The 18,845-nt window shown below is 41.0% G+C and overlaps 1 protein-coding gene across 5 annotated transcripts in view; it reads left to right on the top strand.

Moving 5' to 3' along the window:
* Positions 1 to 250: 250 nt before the first annotated feature.
* TTC8 (tetratricopeptide repeat domain 8) overlaps positions 251 to 18,845 on the top strand; it is a 60,597-nt gene continuing 42,002 nt past the window's right edge. For 4 of the 5 annotated variants that reach the window (XM_065403699.1, XM_065403698.1, XM_065403697.1 and 1 more), the window contains exon 1: positions 251 to 364. In XM_065403699.1, the coding sequence (XP_065259771.1) occupies positions 251 to 364 (114 nt within the window). Of the gene's footprint in view, positions 365 to 17,748; positions 17,779 to 18,845 lie in introns of all 5 variants that reach the window. The other variant, XM_065403695.1, reaches the window with a different exon arrangement.

Genomic DNA, 18,845 nt, shown 5'->3' with positions numbered 1-18,845 from the left:
CAGCCGCCGCTGCTGCAGTATCCGCGAGAGCCATCCCCAGACCTTCACCGTGCGGGCAGGCTCGGGCCGGCCGGGGCAGAGCGAACCGGGCTGCGCTGTTTCTCAGGCAGCTGCTTGGCCACCTCTGCTCCCGCTAGGCCCCGGCTCGGGCGTTGCTTGGCAGAGGGACGCCAGCTCTGAGGGGAGGAGGCCGGTCGGCGCTGGGTGCGGGACGGGGACGGGGACGGGTCCAGGCCCCCCGCACGGCAGGATGGGGCTGGAGATGGAGCCGCTGCTCCAGGCCTGGAGCTACTTCAGGCGGCGGAAGTTCCAGCTCTGCGCGGATCTCTGTTCCCAGCTGCTGGAGAAATCCCCCGGACACCAGGTACCGGGCCCGGCCGCGGGGGTAGGGGCGCTGCGTGGTTGCTGGGCGGGCGAAGGTTGAGGACCCAGACTCACGGGAGAGCTGGAGCGGGGGTAAAAGTGGGCGGGCGCCGGGGAGTGTGTGTTAGCGCCCCCTCACTCGGGGTGGGCGGAGTGTGCCCGCGCTGTCGGGTTTGTAGCTACCCCCAGCATCATCACTTTCCTGCCTCCAGTCCAGCCTGGGACTGGGTTGCTCGAGGAAGTGCATGAGCAGCGGTGCTTAGGGGAGCCATGCTTCCTACAAGGGAGGCTCGGGCAGCTTCTCTGTTTATCGCTTGTTGCCATCCTGGCCTTCCAAACATAGCTGTTCCAAGTGGGCGATTGTCTTAGTGACAGAGGAGCGAGTGTAAACCTATAAATTGCATCAGCCAGAAACATTTGCTAGACAGTCTGGAAGTACCTTGACTGAATTTAAATAGAAGTCTGACCAATACAAGATGTTACCTAACTGACCTTGTCTTTCTAATATCTTGGGACCAACACAACAACATCAACACTGCAAAGTAATGTTAGCTAGCTCTTATGTATTGCTTATTAGTAGATCTCACAGAAGTACTATTAACTTGATAACTTCATCAGAACTGAGCAAGAACAAAAATCAAAAGCAAACTTGAATGTATATCTGCTGTCCCCATTTGATGCTAAGCCTCCCTATTAAGACAAAAATGCTAAAAAAGGAAAGACCTCCCTGAAATCTTTATTTCCTTCTAGAGAAGGCAGTGGAGCCCCCACAGATTTACTCTAAATCAGTGTTGAAGGGACATCTATTACTCTAGTGGCATGAGATGGCATATGCACGTTAGGTCTCCAAATCCAAAGCGAGTAGTGAAGTAGGAGACACAGGTACTTCTATAATTAAAATATGTACATTATAATAGCAATAAGATAATTGTGGCCCTTTATCTCCCCCCCTCCAAGTCCAGTCCACCCCAAAACTCCCCCAGCCCAAGCAGAATTCTGGCCCTGTAAAAGGAGAAGTACTAGACACATCATGAAGTGCACAAGGGATTTTGCTATTGATTTTATATCAAAAGTGCTCAGATGCTATTGTGATTGGCTGAAGTGTAAAACTAAGATTGATGATTAAACAACAAATTCAAGTATACAGTCCCTTTACCAGATATTGAAGACTAGCAGGAATATCAATTACATGGAACTGACAATTTGTTCCATCTGAATGAGTATTAACTCTAAGTGTTCAGCGTGCTGTTCACGGTATACACTTTACTTATACATATTGCATGAAAAAAAGGGGGTTCTCCAACTTTCATCCTGGATAAATATCATTTTATGTAAAGGTCATTATTGCTTTTATTTCTTGGAGAACAGCTAGATGGGCTTTGCCTCTGGACACGATATACTGGGAAGATTTTATTTCTCTCAAAATGTCCTATGCCACTGAAATTGCACAAGGTATAAGATTTGATGAGCACTAGTTTACGCTAGATATTTATTCATACCCTAAGTCACCATGCAAAAGCCACAAGGAACAAATAAAAAAGCTTTTACTAAAAAAGGACATTCAGAGAAAGCTTGAAGCTATAACCTCATGATTGTTTCCACTAATTACTGCTGTACATGCACTAGACATCTGCAAAGCTGTTATTCACACCATAAACAAGACAAGCTTTTTGAAGTGTGTTTCCAGTATGTATACTTAGATTGTAAGCTTTTTGGGTCAGGGACCATCTTATGTTTGTACAATGCCTAGCAAAATGGGGCCCTCAACAATGACTGGGGTTCCTAGGTGCAACCACAATAGTAACAGATTAAGAACATAAGAACGGCCATACTGGGTCAGACCAAAGGTCCATCAAGCCCAGTATCCTGTCCTCTGGCAGTGGCCAATGGCAGGTGCCCCAAAGGGAATGAACAGACAGGTTATCATCAAATGATCCATGCCTTGTCACCCAATCCCAGCTTCTGGCAAACAGAGGCTAGGGACACCATTCCCGCCCATCCTGGCTAATAGCCATTGATGGACCTATCTTCCATGAATCTATCTAGCGCAGTGGTTCCCAAACTGGGGTGTGTGAATCCCTGAGGGTTCTCAAAACGTTACAGGGGGTTCTCGGGGAAAAATTCCCTAATGGCAGACAGAGCTGTCCCTAGGGACCCCGGGCAGCACGGGGCCAGCAGCCCAGAGCCCTTGGACTTCCAAGAGCTAAGCAGATCAAAGCAAGCATATCTATCGCACTGAGGAGGTTTAAACTTCAAGACTCCTTATAAGAAATGGAAAGGGAGGTGGATATTCTTTGCTGTTTTTAAAATTAAATAGGCAGCTAGTATTGTTTTTTAAATTATTATGAAGAACAAGTTTAAGCTTTGTTGTAACGTGCGTTGTTTGCCTGGACTGCTCAAGATCTGAATTTGTGTATCAGGAACTCTTTGAGTTGGCTTCTTAAATACCTTCATGTTGTTTCACATAGGATACTCCTTGATGAAACATAGGAGCCTTGTCTTATAACAGGCTTATTCAAAGTGATACAGGTTATGAAAGTGAGATCTTGGAAGAGTGTTGCCGTTTTCATAATGTAATAAAAATACTGTAATGATAAATAATAAATAGTGTGTAATAAGCAGGTCATAAAAACAAATTTTATATTTCCAAAATCACTGCTTTTATAAGTTATACTGAGGTAAAGGAGAAAATCCCTGAAAATATTCATTTTTAGGAGGGGGTTCGTGAGACTTGACATTTTAGTGAAAGGGGTTCATAGGTTGTTAAAGTTTGGGAACCATTGATCTAGCTCCCTTTTGAACCCCTTATAGTATTGGCCTTCACAACACCCTCTGGCAACAAGTTCCAGAGGTTGACAGTGCGTTGCGTGAAAAAAAAAAAACTTTCTTGTGTTTGTTTTAAACCTGCTACATATTAATTTCATTTGGTGGCCCCTTGTTCTTGTATTATGTGAAGGAGTAAATAACACTTCTTTATTTAGTTTCTCTATACCACTCATGATTTTATAGATCTCTATCATACCTCCCCCCCTTAGCTGCCTCTTTTCCAAGCTGAAAAGTCCCAGTCTTATTTATCTCTCCTCATACGGAAACCGTTCTATACCCCTAATAATTTTTGTTGCCCTTTTCTGAACCTTTTCCGATTCCAATATATCTTTTTTGAGATGGGGCGACCACATCTGCACGCAGTATTCAAGGTGTGGGCATACCATGGATTTATATAGAGGCAATATGATATTTTCTGTCTTATTATCTATCCCTTTCTTGAGGATTCCCAACATTCTGTTCGCTTTTTTGACTGCCGCTGCACATTGAGTGGATGATTTAAGAGAACTATCCACAATGACTCCAAGATCTCTTTCTTGAGTGGTAACAGCTAATTTAGACCCCATCATTGTATATGTATAGTTAGGATTATGTTTTCCAATGTGGATTACTTTGCATTTATCAACATTAAATTTCATCTGCCATTTTGTTGCCCAGTCACCCAGTTTTGTGAGATCCTTTTGTAGCGCTTTGCAGTCTGCCTGGGACTTAACTATCTTGAGTAGTTTTCTATCATCTGCAAATTTTGCCACCTCACTGTTTACCCCTTTTTCCAGATCATTTATGAACATGTTAAATAGGACAGAGCCCAGTACAGATCCCTTAACCAGTTACCAGTCCATGAGAGAATCTTCCCTCTTATCCCATGACTGCTTATTTTGCTTAAGAGCCTTTGGTGAGGGACCTTGTCAAAGGCTTTCTGAAAATCTAAATACACTATATCCACTGATTCTCCGTTGTCCGCATGCTTGTTGACCCCCTCAAAGAATTCTAGTAGATTGGTGAGGCATGATTTCCCTTTACAAAAAACAGTGGAAACACCTTTTAAAATAATTATGCTATATGAAATCAAGTCCCAGTGTAAGATTTACACTTCGGTCTGAAAATTTACTTATTGCTACAAGTAATTACTGTTGCTTTAGCTGTAGGATTAAAGTGAATGGAATTCTCTCAAATTTGTGCATTTGACAATTCTTTGCATATAGTCAGTTTCATTGTTGCTGCTATATAATTATTTGAGGAATCCTCATTTAAAAGTTCAATTTAAACAGGAATGACTTGCTTTTTAAAGTGAACTGTATTTCTACTTGAATGATGCTCTTAATCCTCAGATTATTTTTTTATAATTTAAATATGCACTATGTACTTGTTAAGTCTCTGTGGAAAACACTTTGTATAACTGAAATCAATACTAAAAGTTCATAGACTTAAAAAAACTGCAATAGTTAGTTTAATGTGAATTGGTCAGCATATTTCTTCAGAAAGATTGTAGAGTGCACAGTATTTCATGGTGTATTTATGTGTCAGAAATATGATGGCAATCCTCTGACAATCTTATCTGACAGCCCAGGTAGAAGGTGGAACTACTAACAGATGGTGTACAAGTATTGAGAAAATCTCTTTATTGGTACAAACAGAGTGTAAGAAACGAAATTAATAGGCAAGAAATTCTTCATTGTAGCAACTTGAGTCAGACTCACCATATCAAAAATTCTACATTTGAAATCTCACTAAGAAGCCATTTTCTACTGTGTACATAAAGACTAGCCTTTAAAATGTTTGATATAATTAATGCAAGAAGGCAAACTAATGTAAAATGATTTGTCTCCTCTGTTGTCTGCCAATTACTATTATCTACTACGCAGCATGCAGCTTTTATTGTAATCCACACAGAATCTAAGGCTAGTATTAGCTTTTATTGGCTACCTGCCTGATATTTTACAACTCTGCTTCTGATTTATAAAACTTTGTGTCTTTCTCCTCACTGTGTTAGTGCACTTTTATCTTTTTCTTCTTGATCCAGGCCTTGATATCTGTCACATGTTTGACGTGTTATTGTAGTCATGATGGTCCTCAGATACCACATTTACTTCCACAAATTGAGCAACCGCCCCAGACACACCAAAAAAACCAAACAAACCCTATTATCTAGAGCCAGGCCTTAGATAAAACAGAATTTGCTCCTAAGAGAAAGTCTGGGATACACACCAAAACACATTTAAAAGTACCTTCACTAAATAGGGACACCCTACCAGAGAAGATCACATAATGCAAAAAGCCACCAAAATACCCCAAGAGAACCTGCTTCAGTACAGGAAAAAGAAACCCACTGATCACACATCCCTAGTTGTCACCTACCAGCCCACACTGGAACCCATGTGGGGTATCAAACGATTACAACCCATATTTGATGGGAACCTCATCCTGAAAGAAGTCTTTCCTGAGTCCCTCTTCTGACCTTCAAACATCTCCTCAACCTTGCCAACATCATCATCAGAAGCAAACTCCCCACAGACAAGGGCCCACCAAATCAAAGCAGCACCAGACCCTGCCAAAACAGATGCAAAATCTGCAGAAATATCTCCACTGCTACGGTGTTCAATACCACTCACAACACACCTTTCAAGGTTACTGGGTCCTATACATATCTGTCACAACATGTGGTATACCTCAACCAGTGCATAAAATACCTCAACTACTGAATGAGTGAAACCACACAATCATTGTGCTCTCTCATGAGCTCACAGAAAAAAAAGTGATAAAAGACAAATACGGTATATCACCCATGGACCAACTCTTTTCACAAACCTATTGCTCCATATCTGATCTTTCAGTACTTGTCCTCAAAGGAAATCTGCACAACATCTTCAAAGGGCGAGCCTGGGAACTTAAATTTATAACACCAAAAGCCATGAACTTAATAGGGACACTGATTTTTATGGCTTATTACAACAATTTGCAACATATCACACTGCCTGCTACCCTGCTTTGCTCACTTCAAACCCTTTATGTGTAACAGTTTAACCCCCAATTTCCCATGTCATTGCAAGTGACCTCCAACATGTTGCCCCTTCTGCTTACCAGTCTAACTCAGACACTCTGCTTCCTTCCCCAGACCTGAAGGAGAATTCTGTGTAGCTCAAAAGCTTGTACCTTTCAGCAGCACAATTTGGTCCAATAAAGATTATCTCCGTACCTTATCAATCTGTCATATGTGGATTCTGCTTGGCTCAGGTCAGAGGGAAAAGGGCTAGTATGCCACAATCTGCATTTTTGTATTAACTTATTTGCACTTTTGTTTTAAACTCAGTCTAACGTTATGTATTGTTTCGAGCCCAGGGTGGATAAAAATCAATGATTTAAAAAAAAAATTAAAAGTGATTTTTTTTTATTTAAATTGGATTTTCTTGATAAAATGCTTTTTGGGGGGAAAACCTATCTAAAGATAGTTTTAATTAAGATACATTATAGCTCAAAGATATCTCATCATGGAATAGGGATTATAAATTCCAATTCTATAGTATGAGACAATATATTCATGTAATGTTTAAGAAAAGTTTTGTAAATGAGTTCCAATAGTTCAAGGATTAGGGACCCAATCTTATGGGGTTCCACAGGCTTCTGTATAGATTATTTAGGTTAATCTTTCTATCTACCCAGTGGGACTCAGTGCTCAGTCCAGAACATGGGTTTTCAAACTGGGGGTCGGGACCCCTCAGGGGCTCACAAGGTTATTACATGGGGGGTCGTGAGCTGTCAACCTCCACCCTGAACCCCGCTTTGCCTCCAGGATTTATAATGGTGTTATACATTTTAAAAACCTTTTAAATATATTTAAAGGGAGATCACACTCAGCAGCTTGCTATGTGAAAGAGGTAACCAGTACAAAAGTTTGAGAACCACTGGTCTAAAAGATACCATCAGAGATGCTTAGTTTTGCAGTTCTCAAACTGTGGATTTGTGTCTCCAGAGGTAACATGCCTGTTAACAGCAAAAATGTTTTTAAATAAATAAATATATAGAGGTGAGAAATAACAGACCTCAACTCTATTGTCCCTCTGCAAATTTGTGTACACAGGGTCAATCCCTTACCTCTCTAAAAGTGCAAAGTTTCAAAAAAGTTCAATGAATAGAAGATTGTTGGGGGCAGAACAGATCTGGACAAGGAGAAGAAGTCTGGAGATAAATGTGAGAAGCGAGGGACATATGCTTGTTTTGTTAAAATATTTTATGTTTGTTGTTGAAGGAAGAAATCCAGAATACTTAACGTTGTTGTTTTAGTTTAAAAAAAAAAAACCACAATTTAAATGTCTGTCTGGCGATGTTCTCCTCCTAATACAGCATGACAAGAAAATCCTCCAAATATTAACGATAAACCTGTTGAATTGGAGATAGTTCACCTCCTAATGACTTCATAAATATCTGCTTCATTACCTTTGGTAAATGAAATAACCAAACAATCATTCATTTTCTGATAGCGCTGTAAAACTAATCTGAAAAGTTTTCAAGATAAATCAGTGTTTAAAAATGTATAGTGTGTACCTTCTAAAAATGAAACCTACATCTATCTCTGAGTTGTGAAGAATATGTATTAAGGTTATAACAACCAACAAGAATGCACTTTTACGTAGAAAACCATAATTAAATAGAGTCTTCCTGACTAGTGATTTAAATCAATCTGATTTAAATCAAATCCACCCTGTTCAAGCTATTGAAAATAAGTGATTAAAAAGGAAAGCCATATTCACATATGCAAATCTGTTTACTCTGCATTTAATAAAGGTTAATATTTATTTTCTAAGACACTCATAAGAGCAGATATAAAAGTATATGATAATCTTTGAAGTCAGAACTCTAAGGGGTGCACATTACTCAAACATCTACTCACATCTTTACATGCTTATTCTAATATTCAGTTATTAAAAATGACAATGGTTGTGAATTTAAAAAAAAAAAAAGAATTTAAGAGCATTTCTTTTTATCCTTATTATTCAACAATTGGCCTCATGCATTATTTACCCCACACCATCCAAAACCTGTACTGAATACTTTTCTATGGTGCTCATCACCATAAAATCTAAATTTTTGAAAAACATTAATGAATTTATCTTTACAACATCCCTGTGAGGTAAGGTAGTAGTATTCTCAATTTTAAAATTGGGAACTAAACCCCAGAGCAAGTACGGTCAAAATTATCCATTGGTTTTTGGTGCCCAAGTTGAGATGCCCAGGGCTTAATATCCAGAGAGCTTAGCATTTTTATAGCACTTTATATGTTCAAAAATACAGCTCCCATTGACATTGTTAACAGTTGCATGTTCAGCACTTCTGCAACTCAAGCCCCAGATATCTCATGTTGGGCACCCAGAAGTGAATATACAATTAATAACTACCTGTGAAAAGTTTGGTTTGAGTGAGCTGCTCAGCATCACATAGGAACTTTGGGCCAGGAGAAGGGATAGAATCCAGTTCCCTAGGGTGGCATTCAACTCTTAGCCTCAAGACCCTCATCTCTTTTCCTGCAGTCCCTGACTCACTGGATGCACACCTTCCAACTTTTACAACAAATGAGGCGGGGGTTCTAGAATAGTCTCATTCTGTACACAGGGCCGGTGCTACCAATCAACTGTTTGGCGCCGCAAGCCTGGGAGGGGAGGAGAATTAGAGCGGGGGCTGCGTGCTCTGGGAGGAGGCAGAGCAGAGGTGAGCTGGGGTGGGGAGCTGCCGCACGGCTCCCGGGGGGTGTGAGCTGCCAGGGGAGTTGCTACGGGGGGGCACCTCAGGGCGGGGGGGGCGGGGAGCTGCCGCAGGGCTGGGGGGGGGGCGCAAGGTGGAAGTTTCGCCTAGGGCGCAAAACTTCCTTGCACCGGCCCTGTCTGTACACAGTCCTGAGTCATTCCCTGAGTACCTATCAATTAGGTGTACTGAATGAGTCAGGAAAAGCAGTATGTGATGATGTAACGAAAGACTGAGTAGTAAAATTTTCAAAAGTGCTTAAGTACTACTAACTTAAAAATGGGACTTAGACTATGGCCCACATCCTCAAGAGTATTTAAGCTCCTAACTTCCACTGAAATTGATGTCCATGGAAGTTATGAGCTTAAAGCATTAAGCTTTTTGAGGCATCATGTTAATTTTTCAGCCAATCATGCATAAAGTAGAATTTCTTATGCAACGATACTAAATACTTTATATTGGCATTGTAAACCAATTCTTAAAGAATTGATCATTAAAATTGATTCCAAAATGTAACTAGATCAACTTTTTAAAAATCAGATCAAGGAATTCCTCAAGTTTTAAAAGATTCCCTTAAACAGATTCTCTTTTGATATGCACTTTATTTTTATTTTATTTATTTATTTAAGAAGTCTCCCAATAAAACTCTTACAACATGCTGGGTTTATGAATGCATGAACCATTAATGCCAAATACAACCTTTTTTCCTACCATAAGAAATTGGACCTTGGCTTCCATATTTGTTGTAGTAGCACGACAGAGAGAACACTCTTTCTCTACTGCTGTCTGTTTATTGTCCTGATTAGTTGCCTAATCTGATTACTGTTCTTTGTGTTCCATATGTCACATTCAAGGCACTAAACCAGCACTGATGTTCAGCTATTAAGGGGGGAGGGGGGGAGAGGAATGGCTCAACAGTATAATTGTTAATAGATGTATAATGAATATCCTGCTTTTAAAAACATATTTAATGCTCTGCTATAAGTTCAGTGAAAGCACAAACTGTCTTTTTTTTTAAATACTTCCCTCCCCTGACCCTCAGTGCTGTTACTCCCATTTATGATTATGGTATTGATTTTTGCTATTCTTTATAGAAATGAAATGCTAAATAATTAAAACAAAACACCTTAAACCTAGCTGCTTGTATGCTGATTTTAACAAGGTCAGAGTAAACATATAATTAACATGTTCACATGGAGGTTCATTTCTGAAAGCATCCTCAGCTGAAATAAACCGTTGACACAAATTGCTGTGGTTACTAAATGTAAAGATAAATATTATTAGTGATTCATTTAGTCACTTCCCTGCACTATGATAATGCAGATCTACAGTGATGCCAGTAGCAATTTGGCCTGCGTTTTCAGTATACACTGATTTTTCACAGTATGTTGCACATATCAATTCATATTTACCTTAAATTTCAGTTGTAGATACAGGCATGTTATAAGCTTCAAAGATAGTTATCCAAACAGTGTTTCAGGCTCTCCTCTTTCTTTAAGATGTTACATTAAAGGTTTAATTTTATAAAAACAGCTCTTTCTGGTGGTTTCATCTTAAAATGGATTGATTTCACACAGAAACTTTCATTTTAAAATGCCCTCAAGGGTTTATAAATCTGGGCTGAATTCTTCTCTCATTTATACTTTTACAGCATTAGCAACTTCAAGAGGGGATTAGATGTGTAAAAGATGACAAACTTAGACCCTTTGTTAAAAATAAGCTAACAAGTGGCCTGGTCTTGCAAGTCCTCTCACACAGGTCTTTACTCAAGTGACTAGTCTCATTGATTTCAGTTGGATTACGTACATGAGTAAAAATTGCAGGATCAACCCTTATTCTGTCACACTACATTTTATTATTAGTTAATCATTTCCATTCATGTGAATGGAAAAGTTCCATCGCTTGCTTAAAAGTTAGTTAATATCTTAGAATTTCTCTTAACTAGGATGTGTTAGCCAACACATCCTAATTAAGAGAAATTCTAAGATGTTAGCCAACACATCCTACAACTCTAGTGCAGGCAAGGCAGTGTATACTCCCTACCATGTGTAGTTGGTCAGCCTTACTCTCTTCAAAATGAAAGGGAATGTAACTCTCGTAGCTTCATTTAGCTTCTTCATGATGAATGCTTCTATATAGGAACTATTTTGGATGACCCTAAATTAATGTTAACAAATAATGCCTAGAGTAAGTTACACAACTTGAACATACAGACATTTGAATTAGGGCTGCCACAGTATCCTTAAAATTGCTCTCATTTGCTATTGCAACACAGTATGGAGGATCACCAACTGCTCTTAAACCATTTTCTAATAGCCCATATCTATATATTATAAAACGGTAAGGCATGTACCTGGCCAGCAGTCCTAAATCATTGTGATATCAGCGGTAACTCAGCCAGTCACGACCCTTATTTTACAACTAATTTCCATGCTACAAGTTCATTGGTTATAATAAGTCAGTGATATGAGGGAGATGGACAGATGATGGATTACATAGATGGTAGATTACTTTGCCCAACTGCTACAGTTCTTCAAAAGGTTGGTTCCACCCATACAGAATAATCCAGACTCCCCAGTGCAACCTACACCCCTAAACAAAACACAAAATTCTCCCAGCACAATCCCACAAACGCAAATCACAACTACCTGCACAACACACACAAATAACCCCAAACGCAGCGCCTCACTGCAGCACACACCCGATATACAACCTGCGCAAATCTTCCAGCACAACATAGGCACTTATCCACCCACACTAATACTTAACATAAACTTGAGCAGCAAAGCTATAATACACACAATGGGATGAATAAAGAACAACTTGGACCAACCTCAATGTCCTTGTTTTTATTAGAATAATAAATTTATAGTAGCATCTAGAAGACTAGTACCCATTAAAAGAACATTGCATCCTAAACAAAGTCAAGTATTCAAGAGACAGGAACTGCTTGAGCCCCAAACGATTCCAAACAGGATTTTGTGATTCAACACCCCCCCTCCTTGGGGCAGCTTTATCATAAAAAACCCTAGTGCAAATCATCCATAACAGAAGTCCCCAAATGTAGTCCATTTATCATCCCAGTGCACGTATTCCTTAAAATTAGATGACATCTAGTCCACTGATGTCGCATATATCCCACTCTGGCATCTTTCTTGGTCCTCTCCTATCCTGCTGCCAGGACAGCCGTCCCAGTCGGAGTGCATCCCTGCTCCCCCATAGCCTCTGTGCTGGGAGTTCATCCTCAGAGGAGTATCCATCACTCTTCCTGTTCCATTAACTTCTCATCTCAGACTTGTAGATACGTAGGATCTTCCACTGCTCCTATGCCTTTAGCACTCAGTTCTGGCTTGGGAATCAGCAGACAACTCCCTTTGCTGCTCTCCTGCCTTGAGCCCTGGCTTGGGGAGGTCAGCCAGCAGACCTCACTTGCTCTCCTACCTTCAGCCTTCCCCCAGGAACCTTCTGTAGCTTCCTTCAGAGACTTTCTCCATGCTGCTACCTGATCCTTTATAATCCTACCCTCTTAACTGGCCAAAATGGGAGCACCTATTTTGGCATAGGGCACTGGATCTTTTTCATTTAAAGGGGACAGTCACCTTATGACAGGGTTCTTTTTAGTTATGGTTTTGAGCCTTTAATGTGACTTCGGTCACATCTTTTCAAACTTTCTCTACTGTCATGAGAGCTAAACACTTTCATTTTTTAAAAAATGAAAGTGGAGATTCTAATGTAAACTTAGGATTCTAGGAGCTGGGGCTTTAAGAAAACATCACATATTGGGAGGTTTGTGATAAAATTGCAAGAGTTGGCAACATTGAAGTATGATTCCTCTAGACCACACTGCATTGCAGTGAGATGCTGGGCATCTACAGCTTTTGCTGACTTCCATCTGCAGTTCAGAGTGCTGCATTTCTGATTATCAGGGCCCTGTCTCAAATTGGACATCAAGCAAATGAGGAATGTACCATTAGTGGCCACCTACCAATGTTTGTTTAAAGTGACTTGCTCAGCATTACAAAGGCAGTGTGTGGGAGAGGCAGGACTAGAACTGACTTCTGTGTGGAATTCACTTGTCTTAATCACAAGAAAATAGTTTCTCTTCCTGCAGCCATCTGCCTTGCTTTCTACACACAACTTCTAGAGCAGGTGAAACAGATCCTACAAGCAGTTTGATTCACTACACAATGAAGATTCATTTCCTGAACACCATCCCTCCATCACCCAATGATCATAATTAAAGACTGCATCATAATGCATATACACAAGGGAGATGAATTAAAGTTGCCCATGCAATCTGAATTGCTGGCAGTTTCTAACTTTTGAGTGCTTGATTTTTCAATCTAAGGGTACGTCTTCACTACCCGCCGGATCGGCGGGTAGTAATCGATCTATCAGGGATCGATTTATCGCGTCTCGTCTAGAAACGATAAATCGATCCCCGAACACGCTCCCCGTCGACTCCGGAACTCCACCAGAGCGAGAGGCGGAAGTGGAGTCGACGGGGGAGCCGTGGCTGTAGATCCTGCGCCGTGAGGACCCGAGGTAAATCGATCTAAGATACGTCGACTTCAGCTACGCTCTTCTCGTAGCTGAAGTTGCGTATCTTAGATCGATTTCCCCCCTCCCCCCCCAGTGTAGACCAGCCCTAGATAATATTCTTTGAACAGTTTGTTTGTAATTTCCGGGTGCCAGCTCCTGCCAAGGCCCCTAGGTCTCACTGAACATTGACAAATGCATGGCTAGAAATCATTCCAGCTCACCTGTGTGTTAGTATTGTTAAAATCTTTTATAGAGATCTGTTTAGTGTTTGGATTTTATTAAAGCTTTTGAGTTGTTGCATTCGTTAATCTCACTTCTAATATCTGTATCCCACTGTGATGGGTGCACTCACCTCTTGTGAGCACCTCCTGTTGGGTGTGTGTGAAACTGCACACTCTCTGCACCCCCTGACAGCTGTTAACTTCATCAGGTGGGTCTTTAGTGGTTCAGCCCTCCAGCCAAATCACACACAGTCTCTAAGCACAAACAAATCCCTTTTGGGGTAAAAGGTCCAACAGCGTCTGTCCTTGTTAAAGTCTTTAGCCCTGTCTCTGGGCTCAGTCCTCAGTGCCTTCTGAGCTTTAAGTCCATGTCTGCCCTGGTATAGAACAGTGCCCCCAGAGCTTTCTCCTTGGGACTCTTAAGTTATGCCCTTCACTTGGGTCTCTAAACAAGCCTTAACCCTTTCTCAGTGCTTAGGCCACTTCAACAATAACTGGTGGGGGGAACCTGGGCACAACCACTACTCCAGGTCCCAACCCTGGGACCCTATAAGTAGCAGCTGCTTCCTATAATAGTGGCGGCTGGTGCTGCTGCTATTCCCTGAGCCGCTTCCCACATAGCCCCTTCCACTTCACCTTTACCTCTGGGCTGAAGTTTTCTGTTCTTTGTTTGCGCAGGGTTTCTCCCAGGCCTCCTTGCCTGGACAGTTTCACAGCTGTCCAGTCCTTCCTCACCCCTCTGGTCCCAGCCAGCAACTGATCTGCTCAGCCTGGACAGCTCCTGTTATCTGAGCCTGCTGTGTTCTCATTGGCTGCTTCCCTGCAGCCTTTCTAGGGAGACCTGGAGGACCTATCTTTACTGCTCCTTTTCTGGGTTGGGGTGTGGTAGGACAGCAAGGCCTCCAGCAGGAGACCTCAAAGGTCCTGGTACACACCCATGTTATAAGCAGGGATCCTAGAAATCTGTTTGTCATGGAAAAATGTGGAATCTGCATTTTTGTACAGAGAATCTTTAATTTTTTACATTTTGTGCAAAAATAAAAACAGAAGCCTGTTTATCTGAGCCTCCATTTTCTGGCTCTCTATATTAACCGAACTGGGGCTGACAGCCTGAGCCCTGCTACCCGGGGTTCAAGGTCTCCAGATTATCTGAATTTTTGATTATCTGATCTGGCCCCTATCCCAATTAGATCAGATAAGCGGGGTTCCACTGTATTGTGGCTAGGGAAACTACAGTTCAGCATTTCATTTTAATCGCGGAAAAACACACATTTTTATGTTTGTTTTTTTAATCAGAGAATTTTGGGGGGGTTAAACTAGGATCCCTGGTTATAAGGTAATATTTAAGTGTTTATATTTAACTGTTTGCTTTGTAACTATCAAAGTATTCGTTATGAAGCTGGAAACCTAAATAGTCAGGAGAGAAGCATTACCAAGTGTGAAATACTAGTTTACCACAAGAGGTGTCATCTCCTGCCCAACCGAAAGCCTATAGACACCAGACAAATCATTTTGGCACCTCTGTGGACAAAAGACTTTAATTCCTCCCTCCACACCCATGTAGAGGGGATGTGCACAAACCCTCCACCCATCACACTTTGAACTGGGGGAAGGGAATAAAAATCCCTAACCAGAAGGATCTGTATCATTATGCTTCTTGGAATTTGGAGAGGGTAGTATTTCTAAGCATAAGCAAGGTATTCCCAAACTGCTTAGCTTGGGTTAGCCCTAAAGGACACACAGAGCTTGCACGTTGCAGCAGCTTCTATTACTTTTTGAAACCTCAGACTGTAACTCAATTGTGGGTATATATTTACCTGCTTTAACCTTGTAAAGGTTCTTTTTCTTAGTTAATAATCCTTTAGTTAGTTTAATATAGGATTGGCTATAAGCATTGTCTTTGGTTAGAGATCTAAGATACAATTGACCTGCGGTAAGGGACTGGTCCTTTGGGACTGGGAGTGACCTGAATATTATTGTGATTTTTTTGGTGTAAGGGACCATCTGTCACAAAGGCAGGCTTGCCTGGGTGGCAAGATAGACCCGAGTGCCCAAGGGGACTGTCTGTGACTCCATGTTAAGGCTGTTATAGTGGTTGAGGGGTTCACATTTGACACTTGGTTGGTGAAATCTAATTATAGAACACACAACCAGTTTGGGGTTTGTGCCCTGGTTTGTAACAGTCTGGCCTGAGGTTGGCACCCACATTCGTGAGCCACTCCAGACAGCTTGACAGCCCATGCAACCTGAATTGCTGGCATTGTCTAACTTTTGCGTGTTTGATTTTGCAATCTAAATAATATCCTTTGAACAGTTTGTCAGTAATTTCTTAATTTTTTTTCCTAAAAGGAAAAGAGGTACAAACAAATGTTGTTATATGGAGTAGTAACACTTCCCCTCCCCAAAAAATCATGCATCAGCAGCAGGATTTAAACCCTGAAACTTCATCACTATAACACAGCTTGAGCTACAGCTAACTATATTAGCAAGTAGAAGAAGACTTGCTCTGGCAGAAGTGGGAGAAATGGGCTGCTGGAGTCATATGCTGGGTTGTGTAGGTGGTGAGGAGGAGCCAGACTGGTTCTATCTTCTCTCTCTTCCCCTCTCTCCAGTGGAGGGGGGAGTACCTTCCCTATCTTGTACCCCCAAGAGGGGGGGTTACAGCTAAGTAGGGCTGTGTGCTGGGTCAATGTACATAGGATAGGGATTGTCAAGGGAAGTTCAGCCCATCTCTCCCCTCACTCCCCAAGAAGCTGTCTGCTTTTGTTGTTAATCGGTGTAGTGTGTGGTGCTCCTGCCTTGGCGATGTGAGCCCAGCCTTAGATTACAGTGTTAATGTTCAGTTATTTTAGTATGCTACCACAATTTTGTTGACAAGGCAAGTAACAGAAGGGAATGGTGATTTTTCATAGTTCAGGTCTCAGCGAAACCTGAACAGAACGAAGGGACAAAGAAAAGGCATTTCTCTGTCCTTTACTCTTTTCTCCTGCCAAATTTGACTGTTTAATAAGGTGTTAGAGCTTTTCAGTAAAAAAGTCATTGGTAGGCAATCTAAATATGGGGTTTGTTGCTACCAGCTCACTCTTTTGCAAGAGCTGCGTTAGTGTACTGAAGCCTAAATATTTTGCACCATTAGTAAACTTAGACAATCTTGTGTTTACACATTGGAAAATTTAAGTGAGCCCTCTTATAGTTTAGGGAGCTGGAAAATCTATTATCTTACCCTGTGTTTCAGATTCTACATTGGTGTTCCAGAGCCAGACAGGTTCTTTTTGGTACGAGAATGACTTCGTGTTCTCTGAAGGTTTCAAATGTTTTAAGTTTTAGGTCCCCAAATTCACTTGCCATAATATTACCTTGAAGTTGTTGGGATTTTTCCCCCCTCCTTAGGTGTTGTGCCTTCTCTAACTCGTGGCTACAGTACTATTGCATTAATTTGAAAAATATAATGTTTTGAGCATTTATTGAATTAAATACATTGTCTCCATCATAATGTATACAAAGACTTGTTTGTATGCAGATATTTATTTTCTTTTAAGAACTTCGTGATGAAGCCATCAGTGGCTAACAAAAAAAATAAAATTGGGATCCCTTTTCTTCATGCATGCCATGTGTGAGGATTTTGTTACATGTTCCTGGAGCTAAAATTCTAATTTATTTCTGAGTGTCACTTAAGTTTAACAATGGTATTTAGCTGTCCATTCAGATGTTGTACATTTAAAAATAATTGTATATGGGGTATTCACCTGGTATACTTACATTTTAAAACCCCTAATGTTTAAACTATGACTTGGCAAATGTGACCAAACTGAAACAAGAAACCAAGCTATGTCTGAGATGTTACTTTCTGTAAATCTACGTGTTTGATTATGGAGATCATCTCTTCAGTCTTGAAAATGTAGAGGAGTAAAATAATCTAGTAATGGTGGGTAATGGCCGAGGGAGGTCACATCAAGTATTTTGATTTAGTTACATTGCTGTTCCATTTATGGGTTTGTTCTGATTTTTCATTGTTTGATTCCATTTCTTATTTCACTCCTCCTTTTCTTATGCATTCTAGGAGCCTGATTCTGAATTCACTGTTACTCAGGTAAAATTTTTTCATAAGTACCAATATTTGAAAAAACACTGAGAAGAGTTTATAACATGTTATATAGTGATGTTTGTTTCATTTAATTACTTAGGGCTTGTCTACACAGAGACTTAGTGCATGGCAAGCCAGGGATGTGAATCTACAGCTATGTGTGCTATGCTCCCAGCCCCGCTCCGCCCCAACCCTGTTCAGCCCCTAGTACTGCTCCGCTCCCAGCCCCAGATCCTACCCCACCCCAGTTCTGCCCCCAGCTCAGCTCTGCCCTCATTCCCTCTCCACCCCCAGGCCAGCTCCACCTCTAGCCTCAGCTCCTCCCCCATCCCCAGTTCCATCCCCAGCTCCACCTTCAGCCCAACCTCCACTACTGAGGAAGCCTTGGCTGTACAATAATGGAGGGGGGGCATGGACAGATTCCGTTAATGGTAAGTGGGGGCACGACTGGAGAAGTTTGTGCACCCACTACATTAATGTCTTTACAAATTCGTATTAGGTTAATTCTGAAAGAAGTAACAGAAAATTGCTGTGCATGGTGTTGCAGTAAATGATTAAAATTGGCTGTTTTTTTAAAACCTGTAGTTGTTATTAATAAAATGGAATATATTTAAAAACTTGTAGATTTTGGCCTTTGTGTAAACTGAAAGCAGAAAATGCATTCCATATTAGAATAAAATAACATATAGCAGGAACTGCTACAAGTTATTGGTAGAAAAACATTAGGGCTGTGAGCTCATCAGATTTGGAGATAAATGGTGCTTCTCTGTGTAGCTGGTGTGTTGGGCAAATATGCCTTGCTTTCTTAAGATCTTCTATAGTGCTCCTCATTGTACCATCTACCTTATTATCACACTTTTTATAGACAGTAGAGGTGCTGAGCAACTCCTACTGAAGTAATTCAGAGTTGAGACTACTCAGAGGCTGTCATGAAGTGCTCAGCATCTCAGAAGACGAGGACGTAGGTGAATAAAACCAGATTCTGTTTCATTATGGACAAGAAAATTGGTTACAGTTATCTGTTTTGATGGAGAGAGGTATTCTTTTCATTTTCTCTTCAGAAGAGTCAGTAG

The sequence above is a fragment of the Emys orbicularis genome, chromosome 4, assembly GCF_028017835.1.
Source record: "Emys orbicularis isolate rEmyOrb1 chromosome 4, rEmyOrb1.hap1, whole genome shotgun sequence".
In the NCBI taxonomy this organism is placed as follows: domain Eukaryota; kingdom Metazoa; phylum Chordata; order Testudines; family Emydidae; genus Emys; species Emys orbicularis.
Note: the sequence above shows the minus strand (reverse complement) of the source record. Positions and strands in the feature narration are given on the sequence as shown.